The sequence below is a fragment of the Microchirus variegatus genome (assembly GCF_963457635.1).
Source record: "Microchirus variegatus genome assembly, chromosome: 16".
Lineage (NCBI taxonomy): Eukaryota > Metazoa > Chordata > Actinopteri > Pleuronectiformes > Soleidae > Microchirus > Microchirus variegatus.
The window spans coordinates 18750958-18770525 of NC_139817.1; the positions used below are offsets into that span (position 1 = coordinate 18750958).

The 19568-nt window shown below is 38.7% G+C and overlaps 1 protein-coding gene across 3 annotated transcripts in view; it reads left to right on the forward strand.

The window, feature by feature from the left end:
- The window catches only part of megf10 (multiple EGF-like-domains 10), a gene marked incomplete at its 5' end in the record, with an annotated part of 40640 nt that extends 21479 nt beyond the window's left edge, over window positions 1-19161 (forward strand). The window contains 16 exons of one of the 3 annotated variants that reach the window (XM_083903317.1): window positions 318-492; window positions 1417-1537; window positions 3335-3498; window positions 4787-4889; window positions 5993-6139; window positions 7464-7598; window positions 7865-7993; window positions 10471-10599; window positions 11144-11272; window positions 11708-11836; window positions 12576-12803; window positions 14789-14904; window positions 15896-16019; window positions 16818-16862; window positions 16944-17153; window positions 18006-19161. In XM_083903317.1, coding sequence (XP_083759443.1) covers window positions 318-492; window positions 1417-1537; window positions 3335-3498; window positions 4787-4889; window positions 5993-6139; window positions 7464-7598; window positions 7865-7993; window positions 10471-10599; window positions 11144-11272; window positions 11708-11836; window positions 12576-12803; window positions 14789-14904; window positions 15896-16019; window positions 16818-16862; window positions 16944-17153; window positions 18006-18172 — 2251 coding nt within the window. In that variant the 3' untranslated portion in view covers window positions 18173-19161. Of the gene's footprint in view, window positions 1-317; window positions 493-1416; window positions 1538-3334; window positions 3499-4786; window positions 4890-5992; window positions 6140-7463; window positions 7599-7864; window positions 7994-10470; window positions 10600-11143; window positions 11273-11707; window positions 11837-12575; window positions 12822-14788; window positions 14905-15895; window positions 16020-16817; window positions 16863-16943; window positions 17154-18005 lie in introns of all 3 variants that reach the window. The other 2 variants (XM_083903318.1, XM_083903319.1) reach the window with 2 other exon arrangements.
- Window positions 19162-19568: the final 407 nt, after the last annotated feature.

The window sequence follows — 19568 nt, forward strand, 5'->3', positions numbered from 1 at the left end:
CCTCAATAAAACACATTTTAACTGAAGATGTTTTTTTATACGGACTTTGTTGTGGGAGAGTGAGCAGTTTACAAAACAGCAATCATTGTCTATAAATAAATATATAAATAAATAAAACCTTTACATTGATTTAATTGTGCTTTTCTGACAATCAAAACTGTCATTGCTGTGGACTAATGTAATCAGCTGTCTCGGGGGCCCCCTCTCAGCTTGCGGCCCCAGGAAATGTTCTGTTTTGTCTACCATGTTAAAAGGCCCCTGGTAATAAGAGCGAGTACAATATGTAAACAATGTTGTTGTTTTTTTCTTGTGAGCAGCTGCCACCCTATGACAGGAGAGTGCACATGTCAGCCTGGTTGGTCAGGACTCTACTGCAATGAAACATGCACTCCAGGATTTTACGGCGAGTCCTGCCAGCAGGTGTGCCAGTGCCAGAACGGTGCCGACTGCCACAGTGTGACTGGAGAGTGTATCTGTGCTCCAGGCTTCAGGGTAAACACTTTTTTTTATAGCACTTTTGTTTTATAACCTGTTGAAAAGTGAACTTTACGCCACCTGTTTTTATTTATATTTGCTGCTGTTTTACTTTTATGGCTCTTTAGTAACATCTAGTGGCAGGATTTAGAAACTATAGCAATTCCTATCCTTTTTTTTTATGTGGAAATTATAAGGAAATAACAGTAATGTGATATATAATTGAGCTTACTGTAATATAAATGAAAAAAAAAAACTATATGTAGAAAAACATTGTAAAATTGTGATCAGTTTTTACAGAGGCCGGTGGTAAACAAGTGTATTTAGCCTTGCTTCAAAGCAGGATCATCCATAGCATCCATATACTGCTCAAATAACGATGATGATAATAATAATAATAATAATAATGATAATAATATTCTACATGCTGGTTTATCCTTAATCCCATGTTGATCCTGGCTGTGCTGTTTGAATGTGAATGATATAGTGAAAATGTACTGCACACATACAGTAGATGTGCTGTGTGAATGAGTGAGTGAAAAACTGTAGTGTAAAGCAGATTTGAGTGGTCATCAAGACTAGAAAAATATACAGACCCTTTACATTGTTTACGTATGCTGCAGTGAGGACATTTATTGGTTTGATTATGAACTGGAGAATTTTGAATAGTGTTTTTAAATGTTGCTGTCTGTTTGCATGCAATGCATGTATGACTCAGAAGAATCTAATTCTACTATAAAACTTCCACATTAACCCTTCAACACCGAGCGTATCGCTGAAGCGCACTTTGCATGATCAAAATCAGGTGCTACGAATAATAAATCTTTCTGATTTTCTTCATTTTAATGATATCAGATACGCTAAAGAACACAGAAAACAACCAGATCAGAACCAGTCAATGGTTCAACTGTTCATCAAACTATGTAACGATCTGCTTCATAGGGTCCCAACTGTTCGGTGCAGTGTCCAGCAGGGACATATGGAGGCAGATGCTTCTCCAGCTGTACCTGTAAGAACGGAGCTCATTGTTCACCTGTGGATGGATCATGTTCCTGTAAACCAGGTGAGGACAGTGTATACTGACATATGAAATGAGTCCATACTATCAATCAATCTTTATTTGTATAGCCCACAGTTTACAAAACATAGTTTGTCTCACAGTACTTCACAGGGTTGGTAACATCCTCTGTCCTTAGACCTTCGACCAGGGTAAGGAATAACTACCAGGGAAAAAAACACTTGTAACAGGGAAAAAAGGTAGAAACCTTAGGGAGAACCACAGGTGAGGGATCCACTCCCTGGATGGACAGACGTGCAGTAGATGTTACCCAAAACATACAATAAACAATGACAAAGAATAAAAAGTGAAAAGTCTTTAAATGCCAGGATCCATCTGGATCAATGGGTTTGTCACAGCCTGTAGCGAAGGTTGTTGTGGTCAGAAGTTTGGGGATAATGGAGTCCTCTCTCCTGTCCTGACCTCATGTCGTTCACTATGCAATATATACTATGTTGTATAGTATGTACAGTATATATATATATATATATATAATTTTTTTTAACCTTTATTTAACCGGATAAAGACCCATTGAGATCAAGATCTCTTTCGCAAGGGTGACCTGGCCAAGAAAGGCATGCAGCACACATCAAAAGTTAAATAAGAAGCAGGAAATGCAACATTTACAAAACAAACATTGAAATATAAAAGTGCAACTAGATAAACATAAAGTGCAGGAGTTGTGATCGCAGTAACAATTTAAGAACATAGACACTGTTCAAAGGATTTTTGTTGTCTGTCTTTTAAGATGGAGCGGAAAGCTCCTAATGAAATAAAAGCTGCCATTTTAAGTTCAGTTTGGAGAGTATTCCAAGCAGCAGGGGCAGAGAAACTGAAAGTTTTTTTCCCCATTTCAGTCCGAACACGTGGAGCTTAATAAGCAGGAACCAAGCCAGAGTCATCCAGTGTGTGTAGCGTGTGTATATGTAGGTCTCAAGCTTGTGGCCTATGTCATTAACAGATTTAACACTTCATTTTGAAATTCTGTGAAATATCATCACAAGTAGCTGTAACGAGTGTAAGAAAAAAAAAAAAAAATCAAACGCCGTTTCCAACAAAAAAGAGTCTTAACCAATAAACCAAGAATGTAAAGAGTAAAACATAAACTGAAAAACAACATGGAGCAAACGAAACTAAAATAAACCAGACACAGGACAGGGAGGGACAATCAAACACAGGTGAAACTAACAAGATAGAGGTGAAACAATCAACAGGGAAGACAAAACTGGAAAAGAAAAAAACTACAAAATAAAACAGGAAATAAGGAATTGAAAACAAGACAGAACTGGAAGTGAAATGTAAAGAAAACGATGATCATACCATGATGGAATATCGTGATATCACATATCACCTGCCCCTACTGTACAGTTGCATTTTCTCAAAAAGTTTGACCTTTTTTTTTACTTGACCGACCCTCCTGACCCCCCAGATCATTTTAGTTTGACACCTCTGTTGTAAAGGATCGTGTATTGAGGCCAAGGGTCAAGTATCAGCTGACTTAGTGACTGTATCCTGAGATCTTAGCTTTACACTCCCTGAAGTATATGGAGAACTCGACAGATGTACCCACAGTACCCACCTTTGAAACATGAAGTGTTCTTATACTACACTTGTTGAGGGTTTGTGATGGTGTAGTGCTGTCAGTTTGTCAGAGTGATCAGTCAAGGTTCACTTTGGACTCAACTCTTAGGATGAATACAAAAAACAGTTCCTGGGACAGTTTTCTTATTAATTATCAATATCATCATGTCATACTTGTTAGGGCATGTTTATGTTTGACCGTTATTGGCTTCATATAACCAGGGTGGCATGGTGTGGACTGCTCCATCAACTGTCCAAGTGGAACCTGGGGTCTGAGCTGTAACCTCACCTGTAAGTGTGGGAAAGGAGGATCTTGTAACGCCCTGGATGGTCACTGTACCTGTGCTCCTGGCTGGAGAGGAGAGAAGTGTGACCTCCACTGTCAGGTGAGATGAGGAATGGCCCATCCATCCATATGCTTATTTGAGGGTGGTTGCGGTGGAGACATCCTCTCCCCAGAAATACTGTCTTGCTCAACCTGGGAGATTTTGATATGTTTCCAATCCATAAATAACACATATATATATATATATACTGTATATATAGTATATGTATACACACACAGTACATATATATATATATCCATCTTAACAAATTCCTGCTTCCCACAGTCCAAAAACATGCAATATGGGGATGAGATAATTTAGACACCTATGGTCACACTTGACCTGTCTCCATATGAGTCCCTTCATAGGACTCCCTGTGATGGACTGTCAGGCTGTCCAGGGTGTGACAACACCTAGCACAGCAGAGGATAAAGCAGTAGAAGATGGATGGATGGATATATCTGTAACCAATGCGTTTCTGCGTTGTGTCTTTTTTTCAGTTTTGAGTGAGGCACACGCAGGATTTGAGTTTCAGGAGGATTTATTCCCTTTTAGGAGAAAACAGGGAAAACAAACAGGCGTCACACACAGTCCACAACATGCATCTCGCTCCACTCTGCAGGATAAAAAAAAAAAATTACCCCCACATACTGGTCAAACAGTGGCATTCACACACAGACACGCAGCGTCGCAGGACGCAGGACTGATCTTATTGTTGTGTAATGATAATGATTACGAAACAGATTGTTCACAGCCTTCACCATCTGTAGTGACAGAGTTAATGCAAAGTCTTTCAATGCATTATTATTTGGGAAATACTGGCACTGTTGCATCACCATTCTAATGTTATATTTATACAGTACAGTAAAGCATAAAAAGTTAAAGTAAAAGAGTCAATTTAAGTCTTATATTTAAATCTAAATGTTATTTAACTAAATGAGGAATTTAACACAAATCTTGATTGCAGCTTGTCCTAATCATCTGGAAAATTGTGTTATTTTCGCACTACAAAATGTACTGTGTGAGCTCATCACTCAATCATTAATCACTGATTACATCATTAATCACTGATTACATCATTAATCACTGATTACATCATCATTAATCACTGATTACATCATTCCTTTTGAGGTGTAACAGGCCATAGAAATAAGGTGGATATGATTAAAAAAAAATTAAAAAAAATCCATATGTTTTCTCGGCACCCACCAAGCATTCAGTTCAGATACCAGCACCGTCTGACACAAAGTAGGAAGTATTATTTGTGTATTTTGGGAAATGTGTGTTAGGATACACTCAGAGCTTCATTTCATGTGATGTGTCACCATAATGGTCACTTTTCCCTCAGGATGGCACCTATGGCCTGGACTGTAAAGAACGCTGTGACTGCAGTCATGCTGATGGATGCCACCATTCAACTGGTCACTGCAGCTGTCTGGCTGGATGGACAGGTAAGTGGACTATGGTGTGTGGAGATGGAATATGTGCAGTATACAACTGAGTGCGCTATAAGCTCCTTTTAAGGAATAGTTTAGGGTGTTTGAAATGTAGTGGTTATATGAGGTACAACTAACAAATGGACACTGATCCTCACTAACCCTAACCCTAACCCAAAACATGGCAGCGACACAATGAAAAACTAATTTTAGCCACTTGTAAAAAAAAAGCCTACCTCATAAAATCTATGACCACTTAAGTCTATGTTATCCTAACAATACATTGACAGCATTTCCACTTTGTTAGATAGTCTTTTGTGACTGAAAAATGTGTAGATAAATAATGGGCAACAAAGCCTGATCACAGAATCCTCCGTGGTAGTGGATCAGTTCTGCTCCATTCAAGTGCTCACACATGTGACCTCTTACATACACAATATAGATATGCAGTACATACCATCAGCCAGCTTCTGTCACTTGTTCATGCAGCTGGTTCCTACTGAAGTGCAGAGCACACTGAAAGAAAGCCCCACAGTGTGGGTATTCTTGGGGGCGCCCCCTAGTGGCTAATAAATACAAACCTATGTTCTTACAGCTATTAGGTCTGAGAACACCAAATGTGTCAGTACTACCATAAATATTATAATAATGTTAATAATCAGACCCAAATCTTCCCACTTCCACCTCAGTCAAAAAATGCAGCTACATTTTGAAAATGAAAAAGCATTTCTGTTAATGCATTTTAATTTTCAAATTTGACATTCCAAATTCGACATGAACTTTTTGCTGGAGGATGTTTTGAAAATTAAATCTTAAATGTAATTTTCTTTATTATTTTAATTAAGTTTCAGAATGAGCAGCCTTGAATAAGAAAATGAAATTGGAATATTGATTAATAATATTATTTAGTCATTTTGAGTTAAAAAATGCTGCCACATTTTGAAAATGAAAAAGAATTTCTGTTAATGCATTTTAATTTGGAATATGATACACATTTTTACACAAATTATTACAAAGTAAATATTTTTTATCCTGGTCAAGATCAATTCATTGCATTTATTTTATCCACTACTACTATCCACTATAAAAAAGTACTCTCTCCCTCTATGTCCACTAAGGTATCCACTGTGACAGTGTGTGTGCTGAGGGCCGCTGGGGCCCAAACTGCTCGCTCCCATGCAACTGTAAGAACGGAGCGTCCTGCTCTCCTGATGAGGGCACCTGTGAATGTGCTCCAGGATACAGAGGCACCACCTGTCAGAGGAGTGAGTCCTGCAGCTGATACACACTCTTTAGTTTTGACTATAGCTCCAATAAATAGTGATGCCTTTTTTCGAATAGTTGACATCAATCCTGCTCTGACATGTTTAGAGGAAGAAACAAATGTAGACAGCAAAGAATTATAGTAATGGACCCTGCAGGTACACTGGGTACCATCAAGGTACAGTATAAATACCTTACTGATTACAGTAAAGGTACTGTCGTAGGAAACACAGCTGCAGTTTGCTGTATGTGGGCCAAGTCAGCGAGACTGAGTGACATGTTAATATTGTGTAGCTGTAGTTTTAAAGCTGCAGTGCGCAACTTTTGTTGATTTTTTTGTTAAAGCGGACCTAGAGTGGTCCTGTTGCAAATATATATTAGTTATGAAGGTCTACTTACATATATTAACTTGTTTTTATGGTCAAAAACCTCCTAGTTGCTGTAAACATGCCAATAGAAATCCTCTTTTCTGACGCTGTTCCTGAGTCGCGATATTTCAGACATAAATCTCACCTCCAGAAGACAGTCTTGTGATTGGCCAATACTATTCAGCACATCCGCTCTCAGAAGCACAGCTCCCCCCTCTGGAACGGTAGATGCACTGCTACTCATTATCAAAACATTGTTTTAACAACGTTTAAAAATAGCTTCTTCACGACTCCCCGCCGCAGTCCCTTTTATGACTTATGATCTGCTGTTCAGGAGAACTGGTGTTCACGTTACTGGACCGGGTTTTTTCAGAGATCTCGCTGAGCCCGAGATTACAATAAAACACAGCATTCTCAGGAGTGGCTGAACCGTTTGTTTACAAACTTCAGGGCTTCATAAACAAGGTAATGACGCAGATACACAAAAAAACTTAATTTGAACTCTGCCTCCGTTTGATCTTTATTAACAGAATCGATGAATCCATATTTGTTTACTGCGTCCTTCATCTGAAAAGGCTCTGTTAAGCAGAATGATCAGCCGTGACCTAGGGTGCGGTTGTGTATACAAACTTCTGATCATCTGGGTTTTTGGATCAGTAGAATTCACATCTGAAACTTTTTCACAAACACGTCTATGAGTTTTCAGTTGTACTCCAACCAGTCTGCCGTCGTCTCACTTTACTAGGTCAATGTTGCTCTTGTCTATATATGTCTGGGCAAAAACAAAGCACTTCTGGTGTGCAGTTCAGAAATGTCACTGGCAGTGTGTGCTCAATGTTTTGAATGTCAAGGTCAAGCACGACAGTTTTATATTGATCCTGTTTGTTGATTGGCTAATTGGCTTTGTCCGTGCAGGTGAACTGACATCCTTTGTGTTTCTCTTTGGTTCTTCCTGCAGTCTGCTCTCCTGGTTACTTTGGCCACCGCTGCAGTCAGACCTGTCCACAGTGTGTCCACAGTAATGGACCCTGTCACCACATTACAGGACAGTGTGATTGTCTGCCAGGCTTCAAGGGGGCGCTGTGCAACGAGGGTGAGCATTGCACCACAGATACATTGAGCTGACAAACCCTGTAAAACAGTTTCTACTGTGTTACAAAGACCATGTCCCCAGACAATGTGCTGCTTTTATAATGACACTCCACTGAGTCCTCTGACAGTAACTCTTGTAGTTCGAGGTGCAGAATCACAGATGGCCCTTTGTTGGGTGTATCTATTAAGCTGTGGTAATGTTCTAGTTTTGAAAGAGACATGCATGTACAAAGTTTTCAAAGCTTAACACACATATCCTGTCAACAGTGTGTCCCAGCGGTTGCTATGGGAAGGACTGTATGTTGAGCTGCAGCTGTACCAACAACGGCACATGTAACCCCATCGATGGCTCCTGTCAGTGTTATCCAGGATGGATTGGCAGTGACTGCTCTCAGTGTGCGTATCTTTAAATTATATATATATAATGAATGTTTTCAGGCAGCATGAGATCTAAACACTGCTGTCATGTCGAGCTGATAGGCTATCAGCACTGTGTGAACTCATTTGACAATGGTTTGTACGTAATGAACATTCGTTGGGCTTGAAAGAATGATGAATTATTTACGATTAATTTAAATAGGACTAATAAAACAAAGCAATGGGATTTTACCCTTGAACATCAAGTGTTTCGTAGACGACACGTTTGTGCAAGTGCACTTTTTGCACATTGCCGTAATTACATGACAGTTTGTGGTATTGAAAAAAAACAACAGTTTCTGAAAGCTGAGGAGTTGCAGATCAAAGTCAACGTGTGGTTATAAACCCTTTTCACAGTTTGTTTGAGCCCTTTCAACTGAACATACGGGAACACAGGACAGCGCTCAACAAAATTCACTGTATTTTCTAAAGGTAAGATTGAGGCTATAATATTTCACTTGTCGTAGTATATGTCCTCTTAATTTTCCATGGTGTCGTTAGCGATCGTTACAGTTATGTAGCTGCCTCGGCGTGCAAGAAGCATGCTAAGCGGCAGGCTAACTTATTATTATGACAAGTGTTTACATGCACACTAATACATACGTGCGCATGTAATATACTATACATATACGACGACAAGTGAACTATTATAGTCTCGATTTACCTTTAGATATAAATACCCCGAATTTTGTTGAGCGATGTCCTGTGTTACCGCATCTTCAACAGAATCTCAGCCTTTGTTGTCCTCAACTAACCTATGCCTTAACAGTTATGTGTGCAGCTGTTTTATTGATTGTGGCTCCTAAAATACTTACATGAGACTGAGAAACACACGACACCCACAGCGGAACTCAACACAAGTGAAAAATGAACCCTAAAATCCTATTTAATAAACCTGGAGATAGGTTTATTAAACCATTTTTCTTCGACAGCGTGCTCTCACTGAGACTGAGTGGTCAACAGCGTTTGACACTGTTCCAAAACAATGCTAACGTTAGGTGAATTATTACATAATTATGCAATAAATCTAAAGCAACTGGCCATAAAATCCTTCTAATTACGTCACAGAGACTCAGGAATAATGTTCATATAACAAACTGAATTCACCAACAAAAACAGTACAGACAAAATATTTGCATTAAAAAAAAATATTTTGCAGACTGCAAATCATGTTTATGTTTTGAAATCATGTTTTGGCATGTGGCGCCACCTACCGCCGTCTACCAATCATTGCAGTCAGTAGAGTCTCAGCTGCCGAGCAACCACAGGTTGCCAGTTACATCAGAAAACGAAACCTAAAAGACCTCGGTATTTTGAATTTGAATGTAGTAACCGTTTTTGGCCACATTCTTACATATGGCACCTTTAAGTTATTATGGTAGCATCTCCGCTAACATCAGCGCTAAGAACCTTCATAATAGACAGTTTTTCTACCAGTTGGTGTACGTCTCCCAAATGAAATTTTGGGAACTTGAGGAGTGACTGTGTGAAATCCATTTTGTAAACACCGCTCAGTGAGATAGCGGAAGTCAGGATGCCCTGCTTTTCTCCAAAACGGAAGTTATGTGACGTGATGTGAAAAAGGGTCTATTACGATGAATTCACTCGTGCTGTTGCAAGAAGGCAGCGAATCAGCATCTTTGTCACCAGGAAGGAGAGAGTTGGAAAAACACCTGTGCATAGTTCCTTTATAGTTATTTTAAATATGTTTTACACTGTTCAAATTTTAAATTTAATCTGGTGTTTGTGTACAACTACATTGTTTTCCTCAATTTAACTTATTAGTGTTAATAGTGTTAATACACTACAATATTTTAACCTGCAATACATAACTGGCAGATATTGAAAGTTATTCTGGAAAAATGGGCTAACATTAACACACAGGACATTTCCTGGCCCATTTATTGTTAACATAAGAAAACATTTTGAGCCTTAAAGGGTTAAAGTTTTTTTTTTTTTTTGTTTTTTTTTAATCTAACCATTTTATATTAAACAGGTAAGAGTTGTATATTAAAATCCCATATGCAATACAATTGTGATCCCAACAGCTAATGACAGTAAGTCATCAGGCTAAATGACATGAGAACACATCACATGCACGTCCAGGAGAAGAAGAGCTTGAGTTATTGAGCTCTCCAACACAGAAATAACACACCTACAGTGAATGAACTCTGGTCTTATCTCTTTCCATGTCTGAAACTTTTTCAGTCAAAGAACAAGCATTTGTTGGAAGTTAATCCATATTCTATACTACAGACACAGATTATACTGTGTGTATTATTGCATTCAAGTGGACCTTAAAGTTCAGGTCATGAATAAAATTGGTATAATGTTCAAATGCACTTGAAATAGAAAGAAATATATAGACTGAAAATCTTGGTTAGCTACTGGTAAACGCATTTTGAGGTGAAAAGACTGAAGATGATATGCTCTAACGTGTTGTCCCTCTGTTGCAGCATGTCCACCTGCTCAGTGGGGACCCAACTGCATCCACACGTGCAACTGTCATAACGGAGCCTACTGCAGTGCTTATGATGGAGAATGCAAGTGCACACCTGGATGGACTGGCCTCTACTGCACACAGCGTAGGTCACACATGCACACGCGTGATGTATGTATGTACTCAGTATGATGTATAATATTGTACAGTGAATTCCTTATGATAAACATCAGTAGGGATGTCTTAATCACTTTTTAATGTTTGATATCACAACTTTTTACCCCTTTGAAACAACTAAGCTGTTCATTTGGGCTGATATTTACATATGTTTTCATTAATTATATTTGTTTATTTCTTATAAACAAAATCCTGCTCTATTGCACAGCTTCCTGCAGTCTGGTATATAACGTTGGTCTTTTTGCTCTACACACCGATACTTATATTGAGTATTATATAAGCTCGTCTCCAAGCTTTAGTTGTGTTACAGGCCTTTTTTGTGGCCAACATTTTGACAGATCACAGACTGAAATGAGTTGTAAATCTGACATCTAAACACTATACATCACTCATTTTAAATTACTATAAAAACTTGAGTTACTTATAATCGGCCAGTATTGAGAAAAATACAACAAAAATAGTTTCCTTCTGTTTTTATTTCCTGTATATGATGTCTGGTGACTTTCCTGCAGGCTGTCCTTTGGGTTTCTACGGGAAGGATTGTTCTCAGACCTGCCTGTGCAGGAACGGAGCCGACTGTGACCACATCTCTGGACAGTGCACGTGTCGCACCGGTTTCATGGGACGACACTGTGAACAAAGTAAGTCGCGGTGTTTTCCTTCCTTCCTTATTAAATTCAACATTTAATTATATAGAAACTTGTGTAGTGTTTTCTTTTAATTCTACAAGGCTTCATGTTATTTTGATTTCATGGTTTGATCCTGTTTTTTTTTGTAATTTTCATATTAATTTTGCATCATAAATATGCTTTTTTTTGTGAACAATATCTAAAAAAAACATTTTTACTTTGAAATGGTGTGCAATATCATCCTAAATATTGCAACATACATTGCAACATCATGATGGATAATAATAACATAATCACTACAGTATTCTTTCTTTTCGTTTCTTCCCAAACGTATGGATTTTTTTCACTTGACAGCCCCCTCCTGATCAGACGAGAAGATCACTGGCCCCTGGGTCATTTTGATTTTGAGGCCCCATCTCTAAATTATTCATTTCTTTTCATTTCTAGAGTGTCCCCCTGGCTCATACGGTTACGGCTGTCGACAGGTGTGTGACTGTCTAAATAACTCCACCTGTGATCACATAACTGGTACATGTTACTGTAACCCAGGCTGGAAAGGAGTTCGCTGTGACCAAGGTGAGTCTCTGCAATAGGTGTTGAAATAAAAACAATTGATGCTCAGCTTACAAATCTGTTTATGAAAAACGTTGCTCTATGCCGATTATACTGTACTAATTGTACTAATCTTTCTCCATCTGTTTTTCAACTATGTTGTAATTTAACCTGATAATGACAATGCCAGAGCCAAGCAACCATCCATTAAGCTTCACTCACTTTATTATGCAAATATCAGGAAAGCAGACATTTCCAAGCATGAGACTCGCAGCCAATTAAAAGACTGAGTATAAAGTAGCAAGTTTTAGTAGATTTTAACTTTATTTGTGAGGTTTGTGTCATTTAATCGCAGAAACCAGCAACACTCAAATGAAATGAAGCTTCTCTCGCCTTGAATATGCTCAAGTACACCAGGAACGCAGAAACAGATCCAAGCATGGAGATCTAAAGGTCCAATATGCAATACTTGAGAACCACCAGTTGTGACAGTTACGCACCAGGAAAAAAAGTAATTCTGACAGATAGTTCCAGCAGAGCAGGGAATGGAACCCACAGCGTTTATTGAAGTACTCAGATGCAATGGTTGAGGCACTTAACAGAGTGTGACATCACTCTCCACTCATCTCATCTATACTTATACACTAAACATTTGCTTATTGATAACCTGAAGCAGAATGTTGCATATCAGAATTGTAAAGTCCATAGTGGAAACCAACTCTTTGCTTCCTTGCTTCACATTTCGTCTTTGCCCTCTCTGCAGCTGCTGTGGTGGTGGTGGGCAGCCTCAACAGTTTGACCAGTGCAGCCATGCAGGTGGACTCCTACCAGATCGGAGCCATCGCAGGGATCATTGTCCTGGTGCTTCTTGTGCTCTTCCTCCTCCTCCTGTTCATCATTTACAGGCAGAAGCAGAAGGGAAAAGAGCCCACCATGCCGGCCGTGACCTACACCCCTTCTATGAGGGTCACTGCTGATTACACCATCACAGGTACAGTGAGGGCACACTGTGCTGTAGTTTTGTAGACTGGAGTAGGTTTTGGCTGTTGCCCCTGAACACATGGGGGATAGAAGTTACATTGAAACACATTTTTTTTTTTTAACTATTAAAACAACTGTTCAAAAAAAATGTAAACGTTTTAGATCTATATCGGAAATTTTAATCACTAATGTTACCTTGAATATCCAAGTTTCACCTTCTCGATCGGAAGTAAAGAAACATGGCTTATATTTTAGCCGAAGTTGTAAAAGATTTAAATTTTTAATCAGATTAATCACAGGGTAGCTGTGGATTAATCACGATTAATTACCATTCCTAAATATGCCAGAGAAATTCTAATTTTCTCTTTATATTGTTGTAGGAACGGAGAGATAAATAAAGTATGTGAAAATATAAGAACAATAAAATACTGTAAATAACTTTTTTTTTTTTTAAACGTTAAAAAAAATTATACATTGCACTGCAAATGACTCACATTATAAACTAAATATAAAGTATAGAAGTTAAATCGTTTTCTTGGAGGTACTAAACCCACAGCAGGAAATTCCTCATCAGCACCTTTGAAGCACTGCTTCTACTAGTTAGCGTCAGCGTCAGCTAGCATTCTGACGCTAATGTTAGCTGCTGTTCAAGTCTGTCCCCGTTAGTTAGACAAAGTAACTGTTCAGTAACAGCAATCATTTACTGTTAATCTTATGATTATATCATTATCTGCACCAGTAGCTCCACTTACAACTGTGTCTTTCTTTTTTTCTTCTTCATCCTCTTTTTTTCTTCCTCTTCTAACTTCCTGATTGATAACTCCTCTTCATTTTCCTTCAGCTTCATTTACAACTTGCAGAACGATAACTTCACACAGGTTAACGTGAGGTGACGTGGGGCCCCGTTAGTGGGGTTTCCTACTGAGATGTCATTGTTGTTTAAGGGGGACGGGGATGCGGCTGCTCACTGATGCATTTAGGCAACAGCCCTCAGGCTCGGGGCCCCATGCAGTTGCCCGCCGCCTTGCCTGTTCATAAACTGCACGTCTACCCATAGCGCAATGAAAGTGAGAAAGTGCGTTGATGCGTTGTTAAAAAATTAACGCGTTAATTCCACAAATGAATCATCCTGCGTTAACGCGTTAATTTTGACAGCCCTTTGTTAGCCATTGTTAGCAAGACCAGTAAACAACAAGAATCTACATGGTAGTTTGGTCGTACAAACAGTGTAGCATGTCTACGTTACAAAAGTAAACTGTACTATGTGTATGACTGATTTACTGTGAAACAAATACAACAGAAGTGCTATTAGCATGTCACTTACATCTACAGTATATCCAGTATATATAGACTACAGCAGTGGTTTCCAAAGACGAGGTTGGGAGCCCCTGATGGACTTTTTTTGGATTGAATTTTCTCAACCTTTTTGTCAATATGTGTTTTAAATAACATGCATACATTTTTTTCTTTTAGAAAACTTTTGTTGGAAATGATTTAAAGCGGACCTAGAGTGGTCCTGTTGCACATATATGTTAGATATGGAGGTCTACTTACATACATTAACTTGTGCCCGGAGCAGGAGGATCTGCTGTTCCAGAGAACCGCTGTTTATGTAACCGGACCGGGTTTTTTCAGAGATCTCGCTGAGCCCGAGATTACAATACAACACAGCGTTCTCAGCAATGGGCTGAACTTTATTTGCTAAATTATCAACATTTGAAAACTGAAATCCCTTATTCTAAGAATGTTTTCAGACTCAGAATGCAGGACTTTGTAACAATGTGTGATCCAAGCATCTTGAATGACAAGTGGATGACACAACTCTTTGTATTAGACCAAAACGAGAGACTCAAAATGAAAGATTAACTTTTTCTATAGCTCATATAACATGGCAACAGTTTCATAGTCTCATGTTAAGTGGGATGTTTGTATTTTTTTGATTTGAAAGCTCTGAGGAACCGTCTTTTTGATCTTGTCTCCCTTTTCATTTTGTAGATGCTCACCCACCAGCATGTGAGGGTTACCCCAGCAGCTACTTTTCCAACCCCAGCTACCATACTCTGACCCAGTGCATCAGCCCCCCACATGTGAACATTGGACCATATGGAAAGGTATGGAATTGGATGTCTTCCAGCTACATGCTACGGGGATTATGCGGTGGGGCTGTATGTGCGAAATGTCCACAGTCGCTCAGGAGATTCTCTGGATCATTTTAGAATGAGCTCATGTGAGATCACCAGAGAATAAACTCAAAATAATCCACCTGAGTGAAAGCATCCTGCTTTCTGCATGCTTAAGACAATCCTCCAGCAGTTTCTCCAGCTGTTGTGAACACATGAAAGCTACATAATATCAGCTGTATCATTATTGAATTTTTGAATTATCTGGGGAATATTTAGACCCAAGATATACTTCAGATATAACCTCCAGACTTCATGTCTGAAAACTGCTGTTGAGACTCTATAGAGCAGGGGTCTCAAACTCAAATGACCTGGGGGCCAATGTGCATCTATTGTGGTCAATAGGGGGCCGGCTTAGAGAACAGTAGGAAAAAAACAACTGTTCACAATATTGCATCATGATATCACACGTATACTTAATAATACTATTTATGATGCAAAATCAATGTATTTATATAAAAAACAGACATGTATTTTAAATTACATCAATAATAGTGTGGACAACTGTAAATAAAATTTGTACCAGGAGCCTAACAAGTGTATTTATATATGTAATTGAATGTTCTATATGATGCATTTAATAATGGGATAATTATGACCAAATGTCTTATTATTACTGTTATATAAAACATTACTGGCAAACATATATTATATATATATTCTATTCACCTTGCTGGCAGCTGTGCCTCAGCTACACACTGTGTTTAAAAAAACGTGTTTAAAAAATTATAACATGATATCAGGGGGGCCGCATGTAATCGATTGGGGGGCCGCATGTGGCCCCTGGGCTGCCAGTTTGAGACCCCTGCTATAGAGGCTCAAAGAGAAGGCAGATAGAGAATTCAGTGTGAAATGTGGTTATTAATGAATGTTTTTTAAAAAGAAAAATGAAAAGAAACTTTATCAATTTATACATGTTTAGACAAAGAACAACCAGCTGTTTGTGAATTTGAAGAATGTGGATCAGCGAAACGTGGCTCCTCGACCTGACCACACAGGCACACTGCCTGCAGACTGGAAACAAGGAGACTGCTCTGATGAACTGGGTGAGTCATGAAACAGACAGTATTCACAAGGCAAGTTTCCTCTGATGATAGCAGCTGTTGTGATCATAATACAGTGAATCTGATAAATTGGTGTCATTTGGGGGGGGGGGGGGGGTAATTAATGAGTAAGTCAAATCTGGACTATGATTAATTCTGAAATTCCACTCAATTGTTCACCATATCAATCATTCTTAGTGGTACAAGTTGGTTTCACATGAATTCAACCTGGTCCCTGTATTGAAGGTTTTTTAAGGTATGGAGTCAATTTTGACTGAGTTGTGCCAAAATAAAACAAAAGGGAAATGCAGAATCCAAAGACCACTAAGAAACCGTGCACATCAGAAAAAAAGGCAAAGCAAGATAGTGCCAGTCTCTACATAGTACTGCAACAGTCCACGAAATGTCCACTAGAATTCATTTATTGTCATTCTGTTTACATTTTATAGAAGCACTGAGTTGTTTTAAACCGTACTACAAGCCATGTGATTTCCACTCTGACCAACCTGAGAATAAGACCGTGATGATTCTGATCTAGAACCACGCTTGCTCATGGAAAAAAATATGACATGAAACGAAATAAAATATCATCAGACAAGTCACTTGATGAATAACGGAAAGAGTAGAAGGAACATTAATACAATAAAGACTTAATCAGACATTGTACGAATGTGAGTCTTCTCTATTGTGAAAACAGTTAGGAAATTAGGTTATGAAGAATGTTGCTGTAAATTTCAGCATACTGCACTCGTGTCCCTGTTGTTTCCACCGTTCACTAACCTATCTGTTTCTCCATACCAGGAGCCTATGGAATTGATAGGAGATACACTGGGAAATCATTACGAGGTAATCTCTGCAATAATCAAAATAAATGATAACCAGTGCAGCTTTAATGCTGATTTCTCTGTCGCTGTCTCTCTCATCTAGATCTGGCAAACGGCACACCATATCATGCCAGTTCCTGCTCCCTCAACAGCTCAGAAAACCCATATGCCACAATAAAGGACCCCCCAATACTAATGGCCAAAAACACAGAGTGTGGCTACGTGGAAATGAAGTCACCAGCCAGGCGTGATTCGCCATACGCAGAGATCAGCAACAGCAGCCCCACCAACAACCGCAATGTCTACGAAGTTGGTGAGCTGCTTTTCAATACGTTTAGTTGTCACTGGGAGTTTGTCATTTGTATCAATTACAATGACCTTATTTTCAGTTGCGTCAAAGCTGCGGTGAGTAAAAATGATTTCATTAAAATCTTTGTCAAATGACTCACTGAATCACTGATCGATGATCCATGCCCCTTGTCAGTGTGCGAAATACCCATTAATAATCGGGGGGTCCCATCCCAGGTCTCGAATGTTAATTAGGGGGGTCTAGACCCCCCAGACCTGTCTGTATTTTGCACAGTGCCCCTTGTGCTGAAAATAATAAGATTGAGACCTATGTCCTCACTAAAACCATGGCTGTCAGCAGGGACACAAGAAAAAGCAACAACACATTTTGCTACTAAAAAAAAGCTCACCTAATAAAACCCATAGCTACTTTCTAAGATATTGCGAGAATATATGCTGCTTATCTTGCTGTTAAACAGCAAGTGGAAACTGACGATTGCACACCACTCACTCTCCTGCACCAAAGTCAATAGAGAAAAATACTGTTTTTTGGATCAACATTTGGTAAATTTGTGTCACTGAGATAAAGCTGAACAAACGATTTCAAACACAAGTCACAAAACCTTGGAACTTACTGATGGAGGCAGCATTAGAAACTTGTAGTGGATTCACAATAATCACACTTAAAAAAACCTGAAAACATCCTTTAAATGCACATCTTATGGCTGTAGTCACCTGATCACCTGATTGAGTGGATGGCAAAAAGGGTATTTGTGTGCATGGATGCAGTTTGTCATGTTCAGATGAAAACATGTAGTCAAGAATGTTACAGTAGCCTCTGTCTTGCAGTTACCAACTGACCTGTCTTTGATTTCAGAGCCAACTGTGAGCACCACCCCTTCCATTGGAGACAGCAATGGCCACACACAGTTTGGTCAAGATCCATATGATCTACCAAAAAATAGCCACATCCTCTCTCACTATGACCTCCTGCCTGCCAGAGAGAGTCCATCATCAGAGCTCAAGGAGCTGGACAGTAACTGATGGATCAGAGAGTTAGTGCAGAGATCAGGCACACTTTAATAGACATATTTACACTTATTTCCTGCTGTTATACCTTGATATTAGCAATGTAAGTATGAATCTTTTTGAACAAAGTGGGTATATAAGAGGTTTGATGGTTTGGAGGTACAGCTGATATATTTTACTGAAGTATTTAAACCGCAATTATTTCTTCATAGGTCATTCCATATGTCCTGGAAGTTTTGATTAAGTCATGCTTTGAACAGAGCAGTTCATGTCGCCTGACCTTTGCTATCGACAAATGTGTTTCAACAAATGCCTCACTGCTCACTCTGCAAGAATCTTTTATGTCTTAAGTCAGACTTTAAAAAAAACAAAAAAAAACCCATACACATAGATGGTGATGTTAAATTGATCATCCTCCTGTTTCTGAGGTCAGAGCATTTCATTTCAAGTGCCTTTATGACTTCTGTGTGTAATACTCATTACCAATCAAATCTTTATTTTTGTAACTACGCAATTTATGCAGAATGGCAGATTTGGTTGTTCTGTCAAAGATCAGTTGTTTCTGAAGTGGACTGGGTCGGCTGCTGACATTTGACATTTGCACATAGTAACAAGAATCAAATGTCAGTGTGAAAATGAGGTTTATAAGTGCCATGTAATGTATTTATAAGTTTGTTTCAAAGCTCAAGTGATTCCATTTTTGATTTAGACTAATTTCCATCATTTCTTGTACTTCATTTATATACTATAAATACATATATGATCACTCATCATTCTTTTTGGCAACAGACCACGTTTGTTAAAAGCTGATTTTCTATAAATAAAGATTTCAGTATTTCAAAACCTCATGGCAGAATTAAGACTAAAGGTTCAAATATGGAAATGGAAATTCTAAGAATACTTATCTCAGTTTCATTTCCATATCGTCATCCCGCTGAGTTCACATTCACAGAAAAATGACATTGTGTGTCACGACACTAGTATTTTTCTGTACAGCCTTACAACAACGGGGATTTATAAATGGTTTATAATTAGGTTGTTTAGATTTTATAATCTAAAAATAATTTCATTAAAAAGAGCAATATTGACCTTGTTAAATAGGTTAACCATGTAACAACCATGATACCAGGAACACGCACACACACGCACGCACACACACACACACACACACACACACACACACACACACACACACACACACACACACACACACACACACACACACACACACACACACACACACACACACAGACTGGGCATGACTACAAGAAGATTATGATGAATGTATATGATGCAGTAATTTCCAAGAAATTAATCATGATTTCATTTTTATTTATTTGATATGTTTGCGACACAACTAACCCAGAACGACACCGTACAAAGCTCATTAGTGAAATGAATTGGTAACAGC